The sequence below is a fragment of the Mustela lutreola genome, chromosome 2, assembly GCF_030435805.1.
Source record: "Mustela lutreola isolate mMusLut2 chromosome 2, mMusLut2.pri, whole genome shotgun sequence".
Classification (NCBI taxonomy): domain Eukaryota; kingdom Metazoa; phylum Chordata; class Mammalia; order Carnivora; family Mustelidae; genus Mustela; species Mustela lutreola.
The window spans coordinates 71,450,281-71,475,645 of record NC_081291.1 but is presented as its reverse complement, the minus strand read 5'-3'; the positions used below and the strand labels follow the sequence as shown (position 1 = coordinate 71,475,645).

The window sequence follows — 25,365 nt, the reverse complement described above, 5'->3', positions numbered from 1 at the left end:
GTTTTCCTTTTTAAAATGTGGCTACTAGACAATTTTTAATTATATAAATTTTATGATCACATATATATTGTATTTCTATTGGAAAACACTGCAATATACCATAACTCTTTTATCCTCTATTTCCCTTTTAGTCCTTTGTTCCTAAAATTTTCCCATTTTTCCGCAGTTATAACATACATATTGCAAATGCACCATGTACTAATCTTAAGTATAGAACTTGCTATATTTTTTTAACCTATGTGTATTTTGTTATAATTGAATAAGGAAAGGGTTAAGGTTTAGTCAGGGAAAGGTAAGAGGACCCTGAAACTATTCTTAGCAGGCAGAAGTGCTAAGTCAGAGTGAACAAGAGATAAGAAAAGAGACCACCTGGCCCTAAATATTAGGGAGTATTTTTCTTTGGTGGCTACATTGTATCACAGAAAGTGGCCAAACCTCAAAGAATTAAGTCATTAAGGGTGTTATCAATAGTCCATACTCAAACCGAGTCGGCACACCAAGAAACTCAAGGCCACAAGCTTCCCAGTCAGTTCTCAATAAAGACTGCCTGCCACTAAAAGTGCTCAGTGGCAACCCATTTGGGACCCCTTTCACTCTAGAGAGCTGCTTCTTTGCTTTCTGCTCTCACCTTCACTTAATAAACTTTCACTTCGCTTCACCCTTTAGTGTCTACGAGATTCATTCTTCAACTTCGTGAGACAAGAACCCTGCAATCCGGTAACATAATCACCTCTTGGATCAAGATGCAGAATGTTCCCTCTTACTCGGTATCCACTGACTCCTATTCTTTGTGAAAACTTATATTACCATTAGTAAGTTTTCCCTGTATTGGCACATCATATATATAGAATCACTCTTTTGTGTCTTGTGCTCAACATAGTTTTTTGGGGACTTATCCCCATTGTTGAGTCAATCAGCAGTTATTTTTTATTGCTTTGCAGAATTCCATTGTATGGCTTTATTTCCAGTTGGTAGGCACCTGGGGTGTTTCCAGGTTGGGCTATTTTGAATAAAGCTGCTCTGAACATTTGTGTACATACTTAACCTCTGAGGAGGGATTGATCTACCTTTGGTAAGTCATCTAATGCCTCTCTTCCACTCTAGTATTTTAACATAGTGCCCTATTTGATGAGTATTTATCGAAGTATGGTTTCAAACTAGCAGTGATTTGTCTCTTAGTCTTCAAATGGAAAATAAGGTTCAGTGTCATAATAACGTCTGCTCATAGTTTCCACTATCATCACAAATAATGAACGAATAGGTCAGGAAGTCAGTCTCCTGTACTTAAATGTTCTATTTCGGTCTTGTTGCCAGTTAAAAATAGACTTGTACTACCAGATACATTTTAGTGACTGATTATGAAAGAATGTAGATATTTCCTATGCTGTTTTTTTCCCAAGATTCCTACCCATTTCCTTCTTCTCCTTATCATTTTCTTTTTAATAATAATTCAGAGGGGTGCCTGGATGACTCAGGCAGCTAAGCATCTGACTCTTGGCTTCAGTACAGGTCGTGATCTCAGGACTGTGAAATCGAGCCCCACATCAGGCTCCACACTCAGCACAGAGTCAACTTGAGATTCTCGGCCTCTCCTTCTGCCCTTCCCCCTGCTCACATGCTCTCTAAATAAATAAATAAATAAAATAGTAATTCAGAGAAAAACACATTCTAAGAGGAAATATTATAGAGAAACTCAAAGAAAGTCTATGTCATGCAAGGACTGTTATTATTTTGGTAGTTAATCAAAAAAATTTTTTTTCATCTTCTTTCCTTTAAGATTATGTATTTGGGAGACCATAGAAGCCAGACATCCTCTGTTTTAATCATGCATCTGAAATCATGAGACAGACTGGAGACTTAACCTCAGAGCCTCAGCTTTTTTGCCTCTAAAGTGAGGATTCAATACCTTCCATATGGGATTGCTTGGAGGAGTAAAAGACCTAGTATAAGTGAAGCTGAGCTCCTCAGGCAACAGCCTTTGTAAAACAGTTCTCATTGGAGCTTACCTTCTTCCTACATGTGCTGCTGTTCGTGTTTCCTGTTCTTTGTCTCTCTGAGAACTTGGGTTATGTCAGGTTATCTGTCTGCTAAGTTTTCTAAACTGTGTGCTCAGGCATCCCGGGGTGCTGCAGCAAGCTCACCTAGAGCAATCCAGGATATTTCAAATTTTAGAGGGAAACAGTATATCTGGTATCTTTCAGACATGATGTGAACCATACTGGCTCCAGAAAGTTCAACAGTTTCAACATTAAATTGTGGTACATGTCTTTCATTGATGTCCTATCTTTTGCAATGCTGTTTTCTGTGCAGCATGGAAGTCCATGTACAACAGAATGAAGATGGCAGAATCAATCCCATCTGAATCATGGTTTGAGAAATTGCACAGTGCCAAGAGGTACAGACATTTCATAAGTACCTAAGTGTGGTTATTGGAAATAAAATAAAAAATGTGTTTTTCTCTGGGCGCCTACATGGCTCAGTAGACTGAGCATCTGACTCTTTCTTGTTTCTGCTGAGGTCATGATCTTATGGGTCACGAGATTGAGCCCTGCCTTGGGCTTCACGCTCAGCATGGATTCTCCTTGGATTCTTCCCCTCACCCTCCCAGGAATCTCACTCTCTCTCTCTCTCAAATTAATAAATAAATCTTTAGAAATGTATTTTTCTCAATTTCTGTGCATTATTTTTCATAAGTCTACTAAGATATGAATACTCATTAAGTTGTTTGGATCTTACTATTCAGTAGGTGGTATTTCTTACTTTTTTGTTGTTGTTGTTGTTGTATAGAGGTGTGTAAAAAAATGACTGAAACACTAACTGCTGTGAACTAGAAAGTCTGAGAACTTTCTGTTCTAATGATGTTTAACCTATGATAGACAACAGTAATATAGAGAAATTTTATATTTTATATTTTATAGTATTACAACAGGACTACATTTTAAAAAAGATTTTATTTATTTGACAGACAGAGATGACAAGTAGGCAGAGAGGTAGGCAGAGATAGAGGGGGGAAGCAGGCTCCCTGCTGAGCAGAGAGCCCGATGCGGGGCTTCATCCCAGGACCCTGAGATCATGACCCGAGCCTAATGCAGAGGCTTTAGCCACTGAGCCACCCAGACACCCCAAAACTACATTTTATAGATAAACTATTCCCCAGGAAACCACTTCCTTAATTAGTTAATTCCTATGAACCCTCAAATCTCAATTTAAAGATAACCTCTTGTAGGAAGCCCTCCCTGATTAACAACTCCCCTACTCCCATTCTTGGTACTTTCTAAATAAGTAACCTCTCAGCTAAGCTTCCCAAAACCCTTTGCTTATCCCACTGTAGCATCCTGGAAATACTGATTTTTTATTTTTATATTTATTTGGGGGGGTCTCTATTCGAGTATGTCATGGGTGGAGATTTAAGTGAACTTTGTATCAGTGGACTCTGGCAATGTCTGGCATGTAACAAGTACTCAGAAGATATTTGTTGATGAGTTAACAAAACACACACAGGTGTATATGGGTAATAGTAACCAGAGTTTACCAAGCATTTTATAAGTACTTCCAGGGTTATTCAAACACCACAGTATTATCATATAACTTGAGGACTATTTACTTTTCCTATGACTTAAAGATTATCTAGTGTGATCCCCGAGTTCAGAAAGATGAATGGAGGGCCAAGAGCAGTGGTCACTTTTGGTTATAGGAACACTCACTAAAATTTCTAAAACTAATAACCGTACCATACTAAATAGGGTGGAGAATGTGGAGTAACTTGAACTCTCAAGCTGGTCAGATTGTTAAGGTAGTCCAGCCACTTTGAACAACAATTTGACAGTTTCTCCCAAAGTTAATACCTGCGTATCTGAAGACCTAGTAATTCCAGTCCTTGGTGTTTACCCAAGAGAAACGAAAACATGTGTCAACACCATGACTTATACACTAACGGTTATAGCGGCTTTATATGTAATTATTAAAAAGCTGAAAATGCAAAGGTCTATACACAGATGAATGGGTCAACAGTTGTACTGCTTCCATACAATGGAATTCTACCCAGCAATAAAGAAGGACTACTGAAATACCAACTGTACTGGGTGGATCTTGAAACATTACGCTAAGGGGAAGAAGTCTAGCTCCAAAGACTACAGACTGTATGAAGGAATGTGATGTTAAAGAACGGGAAAAACTAGGGGCGCCTGGGTGGCTCAGTGGGTTAAAGCCTCTGCCTTAGGCTCGGTCATGATCTCAGGGTCCTGGCCCTGAATTGGGCTCTCTGCTCAGCAGGGAGCCTGCTTTCCCCCTCTATCTCTGCCTACTTTTCTGCCTATTTCTCTGCCTACTTGTGATTTCTCTATCAAATAAAGTAAATAAAATCTTTTTTAAAAAATGAACGGGAAAAACTACGCTAAGGTAATAGAAATTAGATTAGAATTGCTTGGGAAGGAGTGGTTATTGACTGGGAAGTTCCTAGAACTTATCAGAGTGGTGGAAATGTGCTGTATATTCGTCAGTGCTGTCCTTACCCTGGTGAATACATTTGCTCAAAACTCATGGGCTGTACACTTAAAATACGTGTATTTTATTCCATGTAAATTAAACCTCAGTTAAAAACAAAAAGAATTAGGGGCGCCTGGGTGACTCAGTGGGTTAGGGCTCTGCCTTCGGCTCAGGTCATGATCCCAGGGTCCTGGGATCAAGCCTTGCTTCGGGCTCTCTGCTCCGCAGGGACCCTGCTTCCTCCTCTCTCTCTCTCTGCCTGCCTCTCTGCCTACTTGTGATCTCTTTGTCAAATAAATAAAATCTTTAAAAAAAAAAAATTACATGGTGACCCAACCGACGATGGTGGCTGGAAGCAGGAGTCATGGTGTCCTACAAGGAAGTGTATTCTTACAAGGTTAAAACAAAAACAAAAACAAAAAAACGAGTGTGGAGATGGGGAAGTGGGATTTCCTCGTGCCAGAAACTTTCCCAGGTACTGATTTCAAGCAAAAGAAAACTTCTCTATTTTACAGAGTGAGGGAAGGACGCTGTGATAGTGCGTGCCCGATAAGGGCCAGCCTCTTTCTTACAGAGGTGCTGACCCAGTTCGACCCCAGCTCCCGCCAGGGGTCCCACTACGCCCAGAAGATTCCTCCCGACCAGCCGCCGCCGGGAAGCGGCAGCCGAGAAAGGCGGGCGCTTGCCGGCGTCGCGCTGACGTCATGCGCGTGCTGACGTAGCCGGCAGCCGCGGCCTCTAAAGCGGGCTGGGTGGCGGGGGGCGCCGAGTTTGACTAGTTTGGGGGCCGCTCGGCGCCTGGCGCTAGTCCCGCCGCCCGCCGCGCCCCGCGAGCCGCGCGTCGGCCGGACCGAGCGCGTCCTGCCCGTTCCCGCGGGGACCCGCTCTGGCGGCTGGGCGGCGCTCGGCAAAAGTTGGTCGCTCCCGGGCGGGCGGGCGGCCATGGAGCCCCGCAGCATGGAGTACTTCAGCGCCCAGGTGCAACAGAAGGACGTCGGCGGCCGTCTGCAGGTCGGCCAGGAGCTGCTCCTCTATCTCGGCGCCCCCGGCGCCATCCCGGACTTGGAGGAGGACCTGGGCCGCCTGGGCAAGACGGTCGACGCGCTCACCGGCTGGGTGGGCTCGAGCAACTACCGGGTAAGCGGCGGCGGCGCGGCCGGGCCGGGCACGCCCTCTCCGGCCAGCCCTTTAATCCCGGACGTGCGCCAGCCCCCAGGCGAGCCCCCGGGGCGCGCTGGGCGCCTCGGAACCGCCCGGTGAAGGGGAAACCTGTAGGCTCAGGAGTCCTTGGACGCAAGCCGGGGACCAAGTTTTCCCCAGCTGTGAACAATGACAAATTCAGCGATTCCGTGACACAGTGCGCAGTTTTTTGGCATTAGGACACAAGGTTTAATCACCTATTTAAAAAAATTCATCGGGGGCGCCTGGGTGTCTCAGTGGGTTAAGCCGCTGCCATCGTCTCAGGTCATGATCTCAGGGTCCTGGGATCGAGTCCCGCATCGGGCTCTGTGCTCAGCAGGGAGCCTGCTTCCTCCTCTCTTTCTGCCTGCCTCTGTCTACTTGTGATCTCTGGCTGTCAAATAAAATCTTTAAAAAAAAAAAAAAATCATCGATGCTTTGCATACATGAAGTGCTTGAAGACTGCATTTGTACCTACCTTGTAAACACTATCTAGATAAGGACGGGACATTAGGATACAATTTTTAAATTCAAAAGAGTGTGTCAAGTTAATCCCTTTTAATTAGTGCTTTTTATCCTACTTAATTTTGATTCTTTTTTTCTTTTATACATTTTGAGTCTGGAAGGTTGTGCTCTTCGTCTCTAAGGGATCTTTAGAGCTTAGTCGGGTGCCTGATTAAGTTTACCGTTAATCTAATACAAAGATGCTGACCACAGGGCATTATGTATTTGTTTTTGATTTATTGTCTACAGAAAGCAGTTCAACGCTCCCTCTTAATTTGTTTTGCTGCACTTGAAGACTGACTCGGATTTGAAACCTGTGTGCTAGTAGGTGACCTAGTGAAATGTGTCTTGGTGGCTTAGCTGATGAAAAAATCCCGAGTTCCGAGAAGAATGAGTGTTTTTGAAGAGCTGTTAGTAGGCAGGCTGTAATAAAGCTAGGTTGAGAAACCAGGTAAATGTTCTGTAATTAGCCTGTACTGTAGATTTTAGCAGTTATTTATCTTTCCAGTCTTCTGGTGGCAGTGTTGCTTTAAAATGCTGGCTCAAATCTACAGATGAAGTGATTCTAAGTAATTTATACTAATAGTCCTGCGAATAGGCTGTACTTTGAAAGCTGTATTCTCATAGAGTAGAAAGTCAAACTCTACATTTACTGTGCAGATTTAATGGCGAAACTTACATGAGTTTTGGAAGGGGTTGACTTTTAGGAAGATAATAAACCATATGGGAATTAACCAACTTGATGCTCTGTTACATATTATTGCATTATTTATCTTTTTAAAAAATTTTAGAAAACGTTAATGTTTAATACTATATCAGTACTATTTGGGAGGTTATTATTTCTTTGGGAGAAACAAGCTAAATTTACTTACACTGTAAGGACGTATGTACACTCAAGATAATTGATTTTATGTTGCAACATAAGCTGTTGTAGAAAGTCAGCTCTTCCGCAATGCTTGCTTTCCTTTCCAAGTGAAGGATGTTACCTTCTATGCTGGCCATAGGGTGTTTGCTTTGCCACAGGGAGTTGGCTTTGGACCGTTTCACTCTTCAGATGTACCATCGTGTCACCTTCTGTGTCGGCCATGGTGAGTTGGCTTTGGACCATTTCACTCTGAAGATGTGCCATCAGTGCATTTGAACAGTCCCATCTCTTGAAACACATCTTGTGGCTTCTGTGATACCACAGTATCCCAATTTTTCTTTAATGTCTTTAAGCACTGCTTCTTAGTGCTGTATTTTCCTTTCAGTTGGTCCTTAAGAATTAGAACCTGTTAGGAATCTGATGCAGGTTCTCATCTCCTTACTACACATTCTCTCCATGCTCCTTACTAGATACCATAGTTCATACCGCTGCTATGAACAGTGAAGTTTCCAGAATCAGAACAAAACTGCCGCAGGCTTCTGCAACCTTATCTACACACTCCCTTACAGCTGTACCGTATGTTCTGCCTTCTTCTCTGTTTCACTTACTAAATCAGTCCCTCTACATGAATGTTGGATTCCATAGTCTCTTGCCTACTTAAGGTTATTTATTCATCAATTCTACTTTCTCCTTCTTGAATCATTAGTTCTCTTCTTTCTACTGAATGCTGTATATAAATTTTCTGATGTTGTTAGAGGGCATTTGGGTTAGTTTCCTGTTCGGGTTTTAAAAACTAAGTTATCAAACTAGGTCATCATTTTTTATCCAAGGTGCAATGACACATATTTAAGTCTTTAAGAAAAAAGTGTATCATGGAATTTTTTTGAACATGCACAAAATAGAGAATTGTACTTAAATTTCTTTTTTTTTTTTTTTTTAAAGATTTTATTTATTTATTTGACAGAGATCACAAGTAGGCAGAGAGGCAGGCAGAGAGAGAGAGAGGGAAGCAAGCTCTTCACCAAGCAGAGAGCCCGATGCGGGGCTCGATCCCAGGACCCTGAGTTCATGACCTGAGCCAAAGGCAGAGGCTCAACCCACTGAGCCACCCAGGCGCCCCTGTACTTAAATTTCAAACTATGCTGAACAAAATAAAATTTTCTTCAGATTTGATAGTATTTTAGAATTTGAGTATCTTAATAATCATCATTACTTCCAAAAATTTGAGTGATTATACTATATGCTGGGTTTTGTTCTAGATACTGAAGATCCAGCTATGAGTAAGACTAATAAAGCTCATTCATTTAGCTTCATTTGGATATTTATTGAGGACCTACCATAAGCAGACACTCTTCTAGGCACTTCAGATCTGGTAGTGGGAAAACCAAAATCCTTGCCTTTGTGGACTTAAGATTCTAGTGGAGGTAGAGAAATACACAAAGATAAATAACTAGAATCTATAGTATGTTAGAGGAGGTAAGTGCTTTGGAGAAAAAAGCAGTGAAGGTAATAGGGAGTGTTGGGCAGGATGCAGGTAGTCAAGAAAGTGAGGTGAATTTGGGTATGATGTGAAATAAATACAGGAGTGAATAATGATTTAGGCAGAGGAAACTGCAAATGTGGAGGCCCTAGTTCTGTGGGGGAACATAAAGAAGGACAACATGGCTAGAATTTATAAGTGAGTGAGGTGTTAAGAAGGATGAAATTGGGGGGCAGGTGGAAAGAGCCTTACAGGATTTTATTCTAAGTCATTGGAGGATTTTATGTGGAGGGGTGGCTGCTTTGTGGAGAGTAGACGGTAAAGGAGCAACAGAAGAACCAGTGAGATGATGGTGGCTAAGACTGGTTTGGTAGCAATGGCCATGTTGAGAAGTGGAAGATTTTGAGATACACTTTGGTGATAGAGCCAAGTGGACCTCCTGTCAGGTTGAGAGAGAGGAATTAAGGATAATTGCCTTTCTCAAGTGTCTGTCATACACTGGGCAAATTGATGGAGGAGTTTACTTAAAAATCAAAGGAATTGGAATTTCTTAAGATTCCCCTTTGGGTATGTACCCACCCCCCCAGAATATATACCCATAGCAGGCTCTCAGTGTTTGTTAAATCTAAATTAAAGCATGTTTGTCCCTTGATTTATCAGCTGAAAAACTTATGTACTAAAACCATGCAAAAGAAGGGTTCTAGGCTGATAATTTCAAACAGGATTTTCATTTACTTGAATGGCTGACAGCAGCGCTTTGGGCTGCACAGCTTCAAGGAATAATAGTGTGTTGTATTACCCCCTCCCTCTGTTTAGAATAACTGTTTTGGGGTATATGTCTAGAAGTAGAAATATTGGGTTATACTTCTGTCTTGTCTCCCTCACTTGATCTAGGATTAATCAGGATCTTTAATTTTGTCATTTGTTTCCCTCCTATTTTGGAGGGAAATAGTTTTATTATTTATATAATTAAATAAAAATAACCTGGTATTTCTCTTTGGGTTTCTATCTTGTGCATTTATTTAGCTTTGCTGTTGTTTGACAACATTTCTGATTTAAACTATTTGGAAAATTAAACCTACTGAATAGAATGAAACTCCAGCCAATGTGACAACTTGAGTGTGATTTTATTGACATCACACTAGTTACTCAGATATGTTAAACCACTTGTGATTCAGATGTGAAAAGAGAGAGTGAGAAAGAGAATGGGAAAATGACCCTGAAGGTTCTGGGACTTGTTTTGGGATTAATAAAATTTTATAAACCTTTTAAAATTTCTGTTTTAGGACTTCAAAACACCCTAAAATTTAAGCTTGGTCTTAGCCCCGAATTTGCTTTTTAGAGTTTCTGTTTTTCTACCTGTTAAAAAATGTTATTTTTGTTTTTAGTTTTTGTAATATTTTGATGTTTTATACTTTTATATTTATATATTTAATGTTTTTATTTTTGCTTTTGTATTTTATATGTATCTTTTAGAAGGTACACTTTTGTTTTATGTTTTAAAGGACCTGAATAGAGGGGTGCCTGGAGGCTGAGTCGGTTGAACAGTCTGCCTTTGGCCCAGGTCATGATCCCAGAGTCCCAGAATCGAGCCCTGTATCAGGCTCCCTGCTCACTGGGGAGCCTGCTTCTCCCACTGCCCCTCCCCTCTGCTCATGGTTTCTCTCTCCCTCTCTCAAATAAATAAATGAAATCTTTTAAAAAATAAATAAATAAAAGACCTGAATGGAGGCATTTGAATTCCTGAGGAAGTGGTGAGGAGCAAATTGAAATATAGCTCTAGTTTTCTTCTCTTCTTTCTTTATGGTTTTCTTATTCTACTGAAATGACCCTTGGCCAAGATATAGGCTAAGTTGAAAGATGTCTAAATGGAAATTCAGGAAATCATCTGTCTGTAGCTCCATAGTAAATCTTGACATTGCTATATCAGATTCACTCACCATATTCTTTAGGAATGTGTTGGCTTACTATTGGGTCTTTAGTTACTACCCCATGTGAATTTTAGAATCAGTTAGTAAAGTTGCACTAGAAACTCGGGGCTTTTATTGGAATTACATTGAGTGTCCTCTTTTTGTTTTTTCCATTTTATTTTACTTTATTTCTTTTTAGTGTTCCAAAATTCATTGTTTATACACCACACCCAGCGCTCCATGCAACATGTGCCCTCCATAATATCCACCACAGTCTCTCATGGTTTGTCTCTCCCTCCGATTTCCCCCAAGTTACTTCTCTCCATCTCCCAATGTCCTCTGTGTTATTCTTTATGCTCCACAAGTAAGTGAAACCATATGGTAATTGATTGTCTCTGCTTGACTTATTTCACTCAGCATAATCTCTTCCAGTCCTGTCCATGTTGATACAGAAGTTGAGTATTCATCCTTTGACGGAGGCATAATACTCCATTGTATATATGAACCATATCTTCTTTCTCCATTCGTCCGTTGAAGAGCATCTTGGTTCTTTCCACAGTTTGGCAACTATGGCCATTGCTTCTATGAACATTAGGGTACAGATAGCCCTTCTTTCCACTACATCAGTACCTTTGGGGTAAATACCCAGTGATGCAATTGCAGAGTCATAGGGAAGCTCTGTTTTTCTTAAGGAATCTCCACACTGTTTTCCAAAGTGGCTGCACCAACTTGCTTTCCCACCAGCAGTGTAAGAGGGTTCCCCTTTCTCCACATCCTTTCCAACACACGTTGTTTATTGTCTTGTTCATTTTTGCCATTCTAACTGGCATAAGGTGGTATCTCAATGTGGTTTTGATTTGAATCTTAAATCTCCCTGATTGCTAATGATGATGAACATTTTTTCGTGTGTCTGTTAGCCATTTGTATGTCTTCTTTGGAGAAGTGTCTGTTCATGTCTTCTGCCCATTTTTTGACGTGATTATCTATTTTGTGTGTATCCTCTTTTTGGGGGAAGACTCGATATCTTTATAATGACCTCTTTTACCCATGAAAATTGTTTGTTTTTTTTTTTTTTTAAGATTTTATGTATTTATTTGAGAGAGGGAAAGTGAGTGAGTGAGTGAGCACCAGTGGAGGGAGAGGGAGAGTGAGAAGTATGCTCTCTGCTGAGTAGGGAGCCTGATGTGGGGCTCTATTCCAGGACCCTGGGGTCATGACCTGAGCCGAAGGCAGACACTTAACTGACTGAGCCACCCAAGGTGGTCCTGTGCTTTCTTTAATGTGTTTCATTATGTTTCATTATTTTCTCCCAATAGGTCTTACACACATTTTGTTAGAATTATTTTCATAGTTAAGAGTATAAATGCTATTTATTATTTTTAAAATTATGCTTTCTGATATATTGAAATGAAATGGCATTTTGGATATTGATTTTGTGGCCAACCTGCTTATAATTCAAAACATTTTTTCTGCAGTTGATGGATTCTTTTAGGTTTTCTCTATATATATGGTAGTCCCTCCTCATATCCACTGGGGGACACATTTCCACGACACCCTAGCAGATGCTGGAAATAGCAGAGAGTACCTATATATACATACACAGTGTTTTCCCTTATACATACATACCTATGATAAAGCTTAATTTATGTTAGGCACCATAAGAAATTAACAGTAATAATAAGGCAGAACATTTATAACAATATACTATAATAAAAGTTATGTGAATGTGGTCTCGCTTAAAATCTCCTTGTGCTATACTTACCCTTCTTGTGATGATGTGGGATGAAGTGATGAGATGAAGTGAGGTTAATGATGTAGGCATTGTAACATAGTGTTAGGCTATTATTGATTTCTGAAGAGGATTATCTACTTCTGAACCACATTCGACCTTGGGTAATTCAGGCTGTGGAAGGCAAAACTGGGGATAACAGAGGACTACTGTATAATACTACCAGAAAATAAAGATAGTATTCCTCCTTCTTTCCAGTTCTTTAGTTTTGCTTGTTTTGGGTGCATTGGCTAAGACTCTTAGGATGAGGTTGAGTAAGAGTGTGGGCATTGAGTTGTTCTTTTTGTTTCAAGGGTATGTTCATTTCACTATTAGGAATCACACTTCCTGTAGTTTTTTGGGTTTTTTTATAACTTTTTACTGTAAAGAATTTTGAACGTACATAAAGGTAGGCAGAATAAAATAACAAATCCACTAACAACACTCATCTGTCCATGGCTAATCATGCTTATCATTTTGTCACAAATCACAGATACATTGTTTCATCAATGAAACTTTTTTACTTAGTGTCTTGAAGATAAATATTCTTTAAAAAAATTGTTGGTGTGCATGGGTGGCTCAGGCAGTTAAGGGTCCAACTCTTGACCTTAGCTCAGGTCTTGATCTCAGGGTCTTGACTTAAAGACTAGTTGGTTTCCCAACTGGGCATGGAGCCCACATTTAAAATATATGTATATATTAAAAAATTGTTAACCTCACTACCATTATCAAATGTAAAAAAAAATTCCTTGATATCAAATATGCAGGGTCAAATTTCCAATTTTTAACGTATCATACAGATTTTTAAATTCGTCATTTTATTTATTTGTTTATTTTAGTGGGCTCCCACCCAGCATGGAGGTCAGTGTGGGGCTTGAATTCACGACCCTGAGATCAAGACCTGAGCTGAAACCAAGAATTGAACACTTTACTGACTGAGCTACCCAGGCTCCCCTTTAATTATTTCAAGAAAAATCAGGATCCACATAAGATTTCCACATTGTGATTCATTAATATATTAGTTTCCTGTTGCTGCTGTAACAAGTTACCAACACTTAGTAGCCTAAAACAACATAGATTTATTTTCTTATAGTTTTAGAGCTCAATTTCTAAATGGGTTTCATTGGGATAAAATCAAGGTTTCAGCAAGATTGTAAAGATGTATTCTTCTAAAGAACTTCAAGGTGATGATTTTCCATATTCTGGAAACTGCACGCATTTCTTGGCTTTAAGGCCTCTTCCTCTGTCTTCAGAGCCAGCAGTATAGCACCTTCAGATCTTTCTGACTACTGCTTTTATCATTGCAGCTCTGCATCCTCTCCTGCCTCTCTTTTATGAGGGATCTTGTGATATATTGGGCCCAGGATAACACAAAGTAATTTCCCCATTTTAAGACCTTCACCACATCTTTAAAGTTCTTTTTACCGCATAAGTAACATACCCACAGATCTTAGAGGTTAGGATATGGACACCTTTAGGTGTCTTTCTTTGAGTTTGTTTCTCCCTCAGTGTCTCTTTTTAAATATTCCTGGATTTTATTTGTAGATTTTTTAAAAAATTCTTGATTTTATTTGTAGAGTTTCCCACAGTTGTGTTTTGCTGATTTCATTCCTATGATGTTAGTTCCTCTCTATATTCTATGAATTGGTAATTGGACCTATAGCTTGGTCAGATTCAGTGCCGCCCACTGCCCCTGACCCCAGGAGGTACATAATATCAAGAAAGCACTTAAAGTGTGACAGTATCTTTTTATGGTGTTAGCAACCATTAATGTTCAGTGTTTAGATCCCTTAATTCATTAGGGTTTGCAAAATGATACTCTAATTTTGTCATTCCTTCACCTAGACCATTTATTTCTATTTGGTTACTCATTGGCATAGTTTATAATAGAAAGGCAGACATACCTCATTTTGTTTGCCTTACATTATTGTGCTTCTTAGATACAGCATTTTTCACAAATTGAAGGTTTGTGGCAACCGTACATTAAACAAGTCCATTGGTGCCCTTTTCCCAACAGCATTTGGTTACTTCGTTATCACGATGTTACTTTTTGGTAATTCTTGCAGTATTTCTGATTTTTTTGTTATAATGTGTTAGGATGATCTGTAATCAGTGATCTCTGATGTTACTATTGTAATTGTTGGAACCACCCCCATTCAAAATGGCATACTTAATCAATAAAAGTGTTCTTACTGCTCCACTGACCAGTCATTTTCTGTTTTTCTCCCTCTCCCTCTTTCTTGAGGCCCAACCATATTGAAATGAGGCCAGTTAATAGCTGTACAATGGCCTCTAAATGTTCAAGTGAAAGAAAGAGTTGTGTGTCTCTCACATTAAATCAAAAGCTAGAAATGATTAAGCTTAGTGAGGAAGGCAAATCAAAAGCTGAGACAGGCCAAAAGCTGGGCCTCTTGTGACAAACAGCCAACTTGTGACTGCAAAGGAAAGGTTCTTGAAGGAAATTAAAAGTGCTACTCTGGTGAACACACAGATGATAAGAAAGCAACATGGCTTTATTGCTGATACAGAGACAGAGTTTTTGTGGTCTGGATAGAAGATCAAAGTGACCACATCACTCCCTGAAGCCAGAGCGTTGTCCAAGGCCCTAACTCTCCTCAGTTCTGTGAAGGCTGAGATTGGTGAGGAAGCTGCGAATGTTTGAAGCCAGAAGTTGGTTCATGAGGTTTAAGGAAAGAAGCCCCCTCCATAACAATGAATGGTGGAGCAGCAAAGTGCTGGTACAGAAGTTCCACCAAATCATTCAGAAAATCTAGCTAGGATGATGCATGAAGGTAGCTACACTAAACAACAGATTTTCAATGTAGACGGAACAACTTTATATTAGCAATAAGATGCCATCTAGGACTTTGACAGCTAGAGAGGAGAGGTCAATGCCTGGCTTCAAATGACAGGGTAACTCTCTTGTTATGGGATAATGAAGCCTGTGACTTCAAGGTGAAGCCACCGCTTCACTTACCATTGTGAAAATCCCAAGGCCCTTCAGAATTATGCTAAATCTACTCTCCTGTTGCTCCATAAATGGAACAACAAAGCCTGGGGGGTGAGCACATGTATTTTCAACATGGTTTCCTGAATAATTTAAACCACTGCTGAAGCCTACTGCTAAGGAAAAAAAGATTCCTTTCAAAATACTACTGTTTATTGACAATGTGCCTGATCACCCAAGAGCTGCAATGGAGATGTTCAATGAGAGTTACTGTTGTCTTCATGCCTGCTAACACAATATCCATTCTGCAGCCTATGGATCAAGGAGTGATTTTTTTTAAAAAGATTTTATTTATTTATTTGACAGAGATCATAAGTAGGCAGAGAGGCATGCAGAGAGAGAGAGAGAGAGAGAGGAGGAAGCAGGCCCCCTGCGGAGCAGAGAGCCCGATGTGGGGCTCCATCCCAGGACCCTGGGATCATGACCTGAGCCAAAGGCAGAGGCTTTAACCCACTGAGCCACCTAGGCACCCCCTCAAGGAGTAATTTTGATTTTAAAGTCTTATTTAAGAAACATACTTCGTAAGACTATAGCTGCCATAGATGGTGATTCTGTGATGGATGTGGGCAAAGTAAATTGAAAGCCTTTTGGAAAGGATTCACCCTTTTAGATGCCAAGAACATTCCTGATTCCTGGGAAGAGATCAAAATATCAACATAAACAGGAGTTTGGAATTTGATGGCTTTGAGGTGTTCAGTGGAGGGCATAACTGCCGATGTGGTAGAAATAGCAATAGAACTAGAATTAGAAGTGGAGTCTTCTCTGCACAGTAACTTTTTATCTTGGTCTAGTCCCAATGATTTATTTTTGCTTTTGTTTCCCTTGCCTCGGGAGACATACAGAGGTTGCTATAGCCAGTATCAAAGAAGTTAAACCTATGTTCTCTCCTAGGACTTTCATGGTTTCAGGTCTTACAGTTAGGTCTTTGATCATTTTGAGTTTATTTTTGTGTAAGGTGTAAGACAGTGCTTCAGTATCATTCTTTTGCATGTTGCTTTCTAGTTTTCCTAACACCATTTTTTTTTTTTAAAGATTTTATTTATTTATTTGACAGAGAGAAATCACAAGTAGATGGAGAGGCAGGCAGAGAGAGAGAGAGAGAGGGAAGCAGGCTCCCTGCCGAGCAGAGAGCCCGATGCGGGACTCGATCCCAGGACCCTGAGATCATGACCTGAGCCGAAGGCAGCGGCTTAACCCACTGAGCCACCCAGGCGCCCCCTAACACCATTTGTTGAAGAGACTTTTTCCCACTGGGTATTCTGGTGGGTTAAATAGGTGATGGCTATTAAAGAATGTAGTGATGAGCACAGAGTGATGTAAGTGTTGAATTACTACATTGTACACCTGAAACTCATATAACACTGTATGTAAACTAACTGGAATTAAACGCCTGGGTGGCTCAGTGGGTTAAGCCGCTGCCTTCGGCTCAGATCATGATCTCAGGGTCCTGGGATCGAGTCCCGCATCGGGCTCTCTGCTTAGCGGGGAGCCTGCTTCCTCCTCTCTCTCTGCCTGCCTCTCTGCCTACTTGTGTTCTCTCTCTGTCAAATAAATAAATAAAATCTTTAAAAAAAAAAAAAAAAGAAAGAAAGGATTCTAAAAATGTGGTTCAGTTGCTACAGTTTCATGATAGAACTTGAGCACATGAGGAGTTGCTTCTTATGAATGAGGAAATAGTTTTTCTTGGGATGGTGTCTACTCCTGGTGAAGATGTTATGAAGATTGTTGAAATGACAGCAAAAGATTTAAAATATTACATACATTTAGATGATAAGCAGCATCAGAGTTTGAGAATATTGACTTCAATTTTGAAAGAAATTCTGTAGGTAAAAATGCTATCAAACAGCATCACATGCTACAGAGAAATCATTCATGAAAGGAAAAGTCAATTGTGGCAAACTTTATTATCTTATTTTTAAGAAATTGCCACAGCCACCCGAGCCTTTAGCAACCACCACACTGATTGGTCAGCAGCCATCAACATTGAGGCAGGACCTTCCACCAGCCAAAAGATTACAACTTGCTGGAAGCTTAGATAACAGCTAATATTTTTTAGCAGAATTTTATTTTTAAGTAAGGTATTCACTTTTCTTAAGACATAATGATATTGCATGCTTACTACAGCAAAATACAGGGTAAACATGACTTTTTTATATGCACTGGGAAATGAAAAAATTCACTTGACTCACTTTGTTGCGATATTCCCTTTATTTCAGTGGTCTGGAACAGAATCCACAGTATTTCTGAGGTATGCCTGTAGTTCATATGATTCTTTCCTTTCACTTACTAATTGTCAAAAAATTAAGGTGGTCTTTTAAGCATCCTCCAATATTGGCCAAATAGTTTTTATCATTATGAATTTTTGCATTTAAACATATCTAGTGTGTTTTAAGACAGTGCAGTTATTATCCTCGTTAATATTTAAATATTGTATCTTGACATGACCCTAGTAATCTCTTATAGCGTATTTACTAGCTGGTATCACAAAATGTCCTATTTCCTGCTTCTACCCTGGAATCAGCCACTTCTCTTGTTCTTTTTAGTGGGAAATAGTATATATGTGAGTGCTTGTGGAACTCACTGTTACTTGTTTGTTTATAGATTTTTTTCAATGAACAGGATAGGTTGTATCTTAATTTTGAAGAAAAGTATATCATGAGTTCAAAGTGATTCTAATTTAGTTTCAGGACTGCATTTTTTTTCTAATACTACTTCTGTATGTCTTCTGTCTCCTTCAATCAAAAAGATTTCTAAAAGTGTTGAAGTTTCTTTTTAAAGAGTTTAGTGTATGTTCTTAGGGTATATCCCCCTGGAGAGAGATAATCAAAGTACTATAGTCTAAAGTCACTTGAAATAGTCTTCTGTGTGGTTATAATGCTAATTTAGTATGCGCTTAGGTTCACTTATTTTGTTTTCAATGAAATAGTGTATTCAAAATCGTCTGGCTTCCTTCTCTATTCCTTATAGTCTGTTCCTAACCATAAAATTTTTTTCCTGATTATTATTCCATTTCTGTTATTTTTTTAAAAATATTTTATTTATTTATTTGACAGAGTCACAGCAAGAGAGGGAACACAAGCAGGGGGAGTGGAAGAGGGAGAAGCACGCTTCCCGGTGGGGAGTGGAAGAGGGAGAAGCAGGCTTCCCGCTGAGCAAGGAGCCCAATGTGGGGCTCAATCCCAGGACCCTGGGATCATGACCTCCTCCAAAGGCAGACACTTAACAACTGAGCCACCAGGTGCCCCTCCATTGCTGTTATTTTTAGTAAACATTTCTAACTATATCTACTTGTAGTACTCTCTGAATATATATGCATTGTCCCAACTTGCTTGTTTCACTTAACAATTTATCATGGAGGTACACCTGGGTGGTTCAGTTGATTAAGCGTCTGGCTCTTGATTTTGGCTCAGATAATGATCTCAGAGTCATGAGATCAAGACTCGAGTGGGGCTCCACACTCAGCGGGGAGACTGCTTGAGATTCTCTCCCTCTCTCCCCCTGCTCACTCTCTCTCACTAAAATAAATATATCTTACAACAATATCGTGGAGGTTATTACGTAGCAGAATTAAGGTAGTCCTCATTGTTATTTTTAAAGTGTTATAGTACCCTATATTATAGATATACTATAGTTTATCAAATCTGTCTCATATTGATGTTTGGGTAGTTTCTGGTCTCATACAATGAATAATATTTACATGTTCTTTAATAATTTTGTTAGTGTATCTTAGGGATAGATTCCTAAGTGAGATCTTACCAAGAATTCATGTTTTTCCTGCTTATTTGAGATACTGCTTTTATCATCTGTAAAGTCTATTAAGTCTGTAAGTCTATTTGTAGATTTTTCAATTATGTTTTAACAGCTTTATTGATATAATTTACATACTACACAATTTAGTCAACTGAAGTGTACAGTTCATTGATTTTTTAAGTATATTTATAGATATGCACAACCATCAGCACAGTTAATTTTAGAATATTTCCATTGCCTCAAGAAGATCCCTGTACCCTTTTGGAGATACCACCTTATCCCCCCACATTCCTTAGTTCTAGGCAACCACTGATTTGCTTTCTATCTTTAAAGGTTTGCCTATTCTGGACATTTCTTATAAATTTAATCATACAACATCTGATCATATGTGACTTTTTTGTTTCATTTAACAATGTTTTCAAGGTTCATTCATATTGTAACATACACCAATCAGTTCTATTTAAGACCATGTTTTTTATTGAGTGCATACATCACATTTTCTTTATCCATCAGTTGAAGGACATGTGGGCTTTTGCACCTTTTAGCTATATTATGAATAATGCTGTAATGAACATTGGCTTTCAGGTATCTGTGTGTGTGTGTCCTACTTTAATTCCTTTGGATATATACCTAAGAGTGGAATTATAATTAAGTCACTCAGTGTTTTTTTAACACCCTTCACTTTATACCTTCCCTTTTTTCCTGTGTGTGTCCTACTTTAATTCCTTTGGATATATACCTAAGAGTGGAATTATAATTAAGTCACTCAGTGTTTTTGTAACACCCTTCACTTTATACCTTCCCTTTTTTCCTGTGCTTCATACAGGGTTTTTCTCCCATGTTCTCTTCTCCGATGGTAAACTGCTCCTTACACTGTCTTTGCTAATCTGGATTTGGGGAGTGGGAGTGTTCTCTGTTTTTCTGGTCCAGCTTCAGTCTTAGGACCCCCTTGTTTTTGAGTCTGGGGGATGAGACTTTAACAGAAATCCTGATTCTCCTCAACTGTAGACTTCTAATCATTTGAGCCCAGGAAGATTTTCTGCAAGTAGAGAACTTTTTTCTTTTCTTTTTGCTCAGCAGCAGTGAGTTTTTACCTGTGTCCTAAGGTGACAGTTTTTGTCTTTCTCTCAATAGCTTTAGATCTTTATTTCTTACGAGTTTGGGAAAGGAAAGGTTTGTGCCTTTCCTACATAGGCAGCTGCCTCCCTCTGTCAGACCTGTACAGCCAAGAGATACTTTTTCCAATTTTGAGTGTCCAGTGGAGGTTTGTGGAGAAAGAACCTGTAAATGGGTGTCTCTCCTTTTGTGTCTCTGGCTACTAGGGTTTATGTATTTTCATGCTAACCTACATCCAGCTATTAACAATGAATTAAATATAGTTGAACTCTTAACCCACTTGTATCACATTTTCTTTTTCCTTCTGTCCACAGCCACATGTGTCCTATTGCTTATGTCCCATCTCTTCGGGGATATCTGTCTTTCCTTAAATTTCAGGCTAGTTGATTATCCTACAACTGATGGATTTCTGATGGAATCAAGAATAGATATGGTTCTATAGATTATTTGGCTTTTTCTTCTTACAGTGGGAGTGGTATTGTTTTCTGGTGTTTGTTATCCTAGACAAAAGCTGGAATTTCTATATAATTAAAGGTGCTGTTATTTTGTCTTTCATTAGGAAACATTTCACCATTATAGGAAAGTTGCGTGTATAGTCCATAAACTTCTTTGTACCCTTCACCTAATTTACCATTTACTAACATGGTAACTCGCTATCTTCCTGCCATATTTATACATCATCATTATTATTATTATTGAACCATTTGAGAACAGGGTGCCTTAATCTTATCACCCTTTATCGCCTGAACACTTCAGTGTCCTTATTTTTTTAAAAAACTTGATAATATATGAAGATCTTTGTATGTCAGTGATTATAATTGATATGAAAGAAGACATTGGTACTTTGTATTCATTAAAATTTCTTTCTGTCTGTAGGTATCATTAATGGGACTGGAAATTTTAAGTGCCTTTGTGGACAGATTATCAACACGATTTAAGTCCTATGTAGTAATGGGTAAGTTAACTTTACTTAAAAATTATTGTAGGTTTTGACATACTGACTTTTTTTCCCCCTCATCATTTTTAATAGAATTCTTTCTCTGTGAATGCAAAAATGTAATTTTGTACAACCCAGAGATCTACTTAGCATTTTAGGTTGCCTAGACATAAAATATTTTAAGCCTATTTAAATATTTCCTTTGAGTCAAAAAAAAAAAAAGCATAAAACACACTAAATATACTATTGATAGATTTTTTACTTCATATTTTAAAATGTTTTACTGTAACTTTTAATTTTTTGTTACATTAAAAATTTATTACAGCACGACTTTCTCTTTCTCTTTAATTATTCGTTTATTTTCTTCCCTTTTAAAATTTTTATTTGAATTCCAGGTAACATGCAGTGTAATATTGGTTTCAAGAGTAGAATTCAGTGATTCATCACTTACATAGAACACCCAGTGTTTATCATAACAAGGGCCCTTCGTAATACCCATCACCCATCTAGCCTACCCCCCAACCCACTTCCCTCCATCAAAACTCAGTTTGTTCTCTGTTGTTAGAATCTCTTGTGGTTTGTTTCCCTCTCCTTTTTTTCCTACCCTTCCCATATGTTCATCTGTTCTGTTTCTTAAATTCCACATGTAAGTGAAGTCATATGGTATTTGTCTTTCTCTGACTTAATTCACTTAACATAATATACTGTAGATCCATCCATGTCATTGCACATCGTAAAGATATCATTCTTTTTGATGGCCGAGTAATATTCCATTATATAGAGACTCACATCCCCCACATCTTCTTTATCCATTCATCAGTTGATGGACATTTGGGCTTTTGCCATAGTTTAGCTATTGTTGATGATGTTGCTGTAAACATCATGGTGCATGTCCCCTTTCGAATCACTGTTTGTATCCTTTGTGTAAATACCTAGCAGTACAGTTGCTAGGTCATAGGGTAGCTCTATTTCTAACTTTTTGAGGACCCTCCATACTGTTTTCCAGAGTGGCTGCTCCAGTTTGCATTCCTACAGCACCAGTTGTTAGACTATATGTTGCAGATGAATATTTTGTAAAATACAATGAAAGTAAATTACAGCAAAGTGAAAAGGAAAAAAATTCAAGGCTCAATTTTTTGTTCTTGGGTTCAGTAAATAAAATTATTTTGATCAGATTGTTTTTAAACTTTTATGTTATAAACACTCTCAATTTTTTTTTTTTTACCACAGTTGTAGACTGATCTGGGCTCCCAGCCATACTTTGCGGTGCACTTACAGTAGTGTGTTTGTAGTACAGTACAGTATACTAATACAGTGCTTTTCTTTGTGTAGTGGTTAGGGTTACATTGATTTTGACCTGCTTTCTAAACCTGAGTGACCTTCATTTGTCTTTTGGAGTGCTTTGATGAGTACATTTGGTTCCTGTTATGTGGAAATATCTAAGGGGAAAAGAAAAGAAATATTTAAGGGAAACTTCAGATGTTTGTGATTTTTCTTTAATGAATTAATGCTTCATAATGCTACACTTATTTTTGAATTATCTTTGGTCAGCTTTTTATTCATGTTTGGTATAATACTGCTTTCTTCTTTTTATTTTTATTGTTTAGCTATCCTTTTAGCAGAAGCATCTTAGTGAGTTTCCCTTTATTATTCCCTTTTTAATCAATACCTGCTTCTAGTTACGTATCTTGCTTATTTTTTTTAGCACAAGGAGGGCTAAATGGGGTTTGATGCTCCGACTGCCTCCCAGTACTGTCCTGCTTTCAGAACTTCTGTTTGGTTGTCCTTTGGTGTTCTGATTCTCTCAGCGTGTATGTCCCTTCTGCCTCTCAGTAGCCTTATTTATCAGTGATCTTTAGCAAGTACTCTTTTCCACTTTAGCTAATCAGAAACTTGCTCACTCTTGCTAGTTCTGGCCTAATTTATTCCTGATTTGTGCTGTTCTTTCTTTTTGAAACCCTCTCCTCTTGGGGCACCTGGGTGGCATAGTCAGTTAAGTGTCTGGCTCTTGGTTTTGGCTTAGGTTGTGTGATCTCAGGGTCCTGACATTGAGTCCCACATCAGATTCCATGTGGAGTCTGCTTGAGACACTTTCTGCCCCTCCTCTCTTCTCTCTCTCTCAAATACATAAATCTTAAAAAAAAAAAAAGAAAAGAAAAGAACTCCTGTTTTTCTCTTTAAAAGATTTACTTCAGATTCCAGTGTCTGGGAGCTTTTCATATTAACCTTACCCTACACTGAAGTTTTCTTTACTCCATGATTCTTACACCCTTAAATACTTAATAAATTGTATTAAATTGCTTTTATTCATATTTCATGTGTGTTCTCCATATATCTACATAGGCTTATATGTGTAATTTTTTTTATCTTCTTATCTACTCTTTTTGTGCATTAATATTAGCCAGTATCATTTTTACTTTGAACCCTTCATACATGTTCATCATTTTCCTTGGTGAAACTTGAACTTGTTAATAGATGAGAGTCAATGTGATATAATAGGTAAATTTTATCATTACTTTTCTACCATATATTGCCTACTTGTCATCCATTTATTAGGCCTTATCTGCTTTACATATATGAGAGATTATCCTTACACTGTTTCTAATTTGTATAGTAGCTCTGTAAGTTAGGCAGTATATCTCTGTACTCTGAAGGAGGTATGGTATTAAACCAAGAGTCCCAGGGTTAACTTTCTTGTTTTACTCTGTCTTAGAACTTAGCCAAACCATGTTAGGAGCCTTTCTGTAAAAGGAAGGAATTGAATGAAGTTATGTGTGGAAGGTTTTTATTTATTTATTTATTTATTTATTTATTTATTTATTTTTAAAGATTTTATTTATTTATTTGACAGAGAGAAATTACAAGTACACTGAGAGGCAGGCAGAGAGAGAGAGAAGGAAGCAGGCTCCCTGCTGAGCAGAGAGCCCCAATGCGGGACTCGATCCCAGGACCCTGAGATCATGACCTGAGCCGAAGGCAGCGGCTTAACCCACTGAGCCACCCAGGCGCCCTATTTATTTATTTTTATTTAGGATTTTTAATTTACTTATTTGTCAGAGAGAGAAAGAGAGAGTACCAGCGAACACATACAGGGAAGCATCGGGCAGGGGGAGAAGCAAGCTCTTCGCTAAGCAGAGACCCTGATGTGGGTCCTAGGACCCTGGGATCATAACCTGAGCTGAAGGCAGACGCTTAACTGACTGAGCCACCCAGGATTCTGTGTGGATTATTTAAATCCTGATTATTTGTGTGACTTTGGGCAAGGTATTTAATGCCTTTGGGCCTTCTCTATCAAATGGGCCTATTCTATTTCGTTATGTGTGGAAGGTTTTTTCATAGGATTGTTACGGGGTTGACATGAGATAATTCAGTGCTTAGTACATAATAATATTTAATATTTATTGTTTATTGCTGTCTTCTGCCTCACAGAAGCTATTGGAACCAGAGTCCCACAGCAGCCAATCCTACAGGTGTCGATTTTCTCTGATGTTAATAATACATCAGATAAATACAAGTGTTTATATTATTCTAACTGACAGGTACTTCGGTTGCCTCCTGATCAGGCTTGTAATGTTATGGCAGGGACTTTCTTCTTACATAGTCATTTCCTTGATTAAGCTTGGGTTTTTGGATGATATCATTTCATTTGGTATAGTAGGCTTCTCATCCTAGTCGAATTTTCTTCCAAAATGAATGTAATTTCTTTTTTCCTTAAGTGTTATTTATTATTATTACATCAGTCTGCTCGTTATATTCTAGAACATATTTGCATCAACTTACTTACGCACTTAATTATAATTGTCTGTAAATAAATGAGAGAAAATCCATTTCTTAATTTCATTTCTTCCTTCCCTTGTTTAAACTAGGCCTCAGCCTTCATTGCCCAGGGGAAAAGAAGGCTATAGTTCATATCAAAAGAGAAACAAAAGTTAATTTCTTTGCCTTCCAACCTGTAGAATGATACTAGCAATGGTGGGGGGGGGGAGTGGTAGGTGATACAGAGTGCTTACTCAGTGCTCTTCACTCTAAGTGGTTTACATTTATTCTCTTTTTAATTTTCAGTTCATCTTCTGAGGTGAGTACTGCTGCAGACTTAATGGTTAAGGATATAAAGACAAAAGGAGATGAAATATTGTGGCCACACACCTCATAACACCCCACAAGGGGAAGTGGTAGTTTAAGGGTTTACAGAAAGATAATTTTGACTTTGAGATATTTTTGCCAAATGAGTGGACTTTAGAACCTGTATCCTCTCAGTTCTATCTTCCTCTCCCTTTCCCTTCAGCCTCACCCTCAATAGATGTGATTTCTTTGTGGCTTTGTTGATTTATAGTTATAAAAACCTTTCTTATGAAAACTTTCCA

General features: G+C 38.8%; 1 protein-coding gene across 39 annotated transcripts in view; it reads left to right on the top strand.

The window, feature by feature from the left end:
* Positions 1-5,214: 5,214 nt before the first annotated feature.
* Positions 5,215-25,365, top strand: part of CLASP2 (cytoplasmic linker associated protein 2) — a 184,007-nt gene continuing 163,856 nt past the window's right edge. For 23 of the 39 annotated variants that reach the window (XM_059162251.1, XM_059162253.1, XM_059162245.1 and 20 more), the window contains exons 1-2: positions 5,217-5,622; positions 20,941-21,019. In XM_059162251.1, the coding sequence (XP_059018234.1) occupies positions 5,428-5,622; positions 20,941-21,019 (274 nt within the window). In that variant the 5' untranslated portion in view covers positions 5,217-5,427. Of the gene's footprint in view, positions 5,623-20,940; positions 21,020-25,365 lie in introns of all 39 variants that reach the window. The other 16 variants (XM_059162231.1, XM_059162224.1, XM_059162218.1 and 13 more) reach the window with 3 other exon arrangements.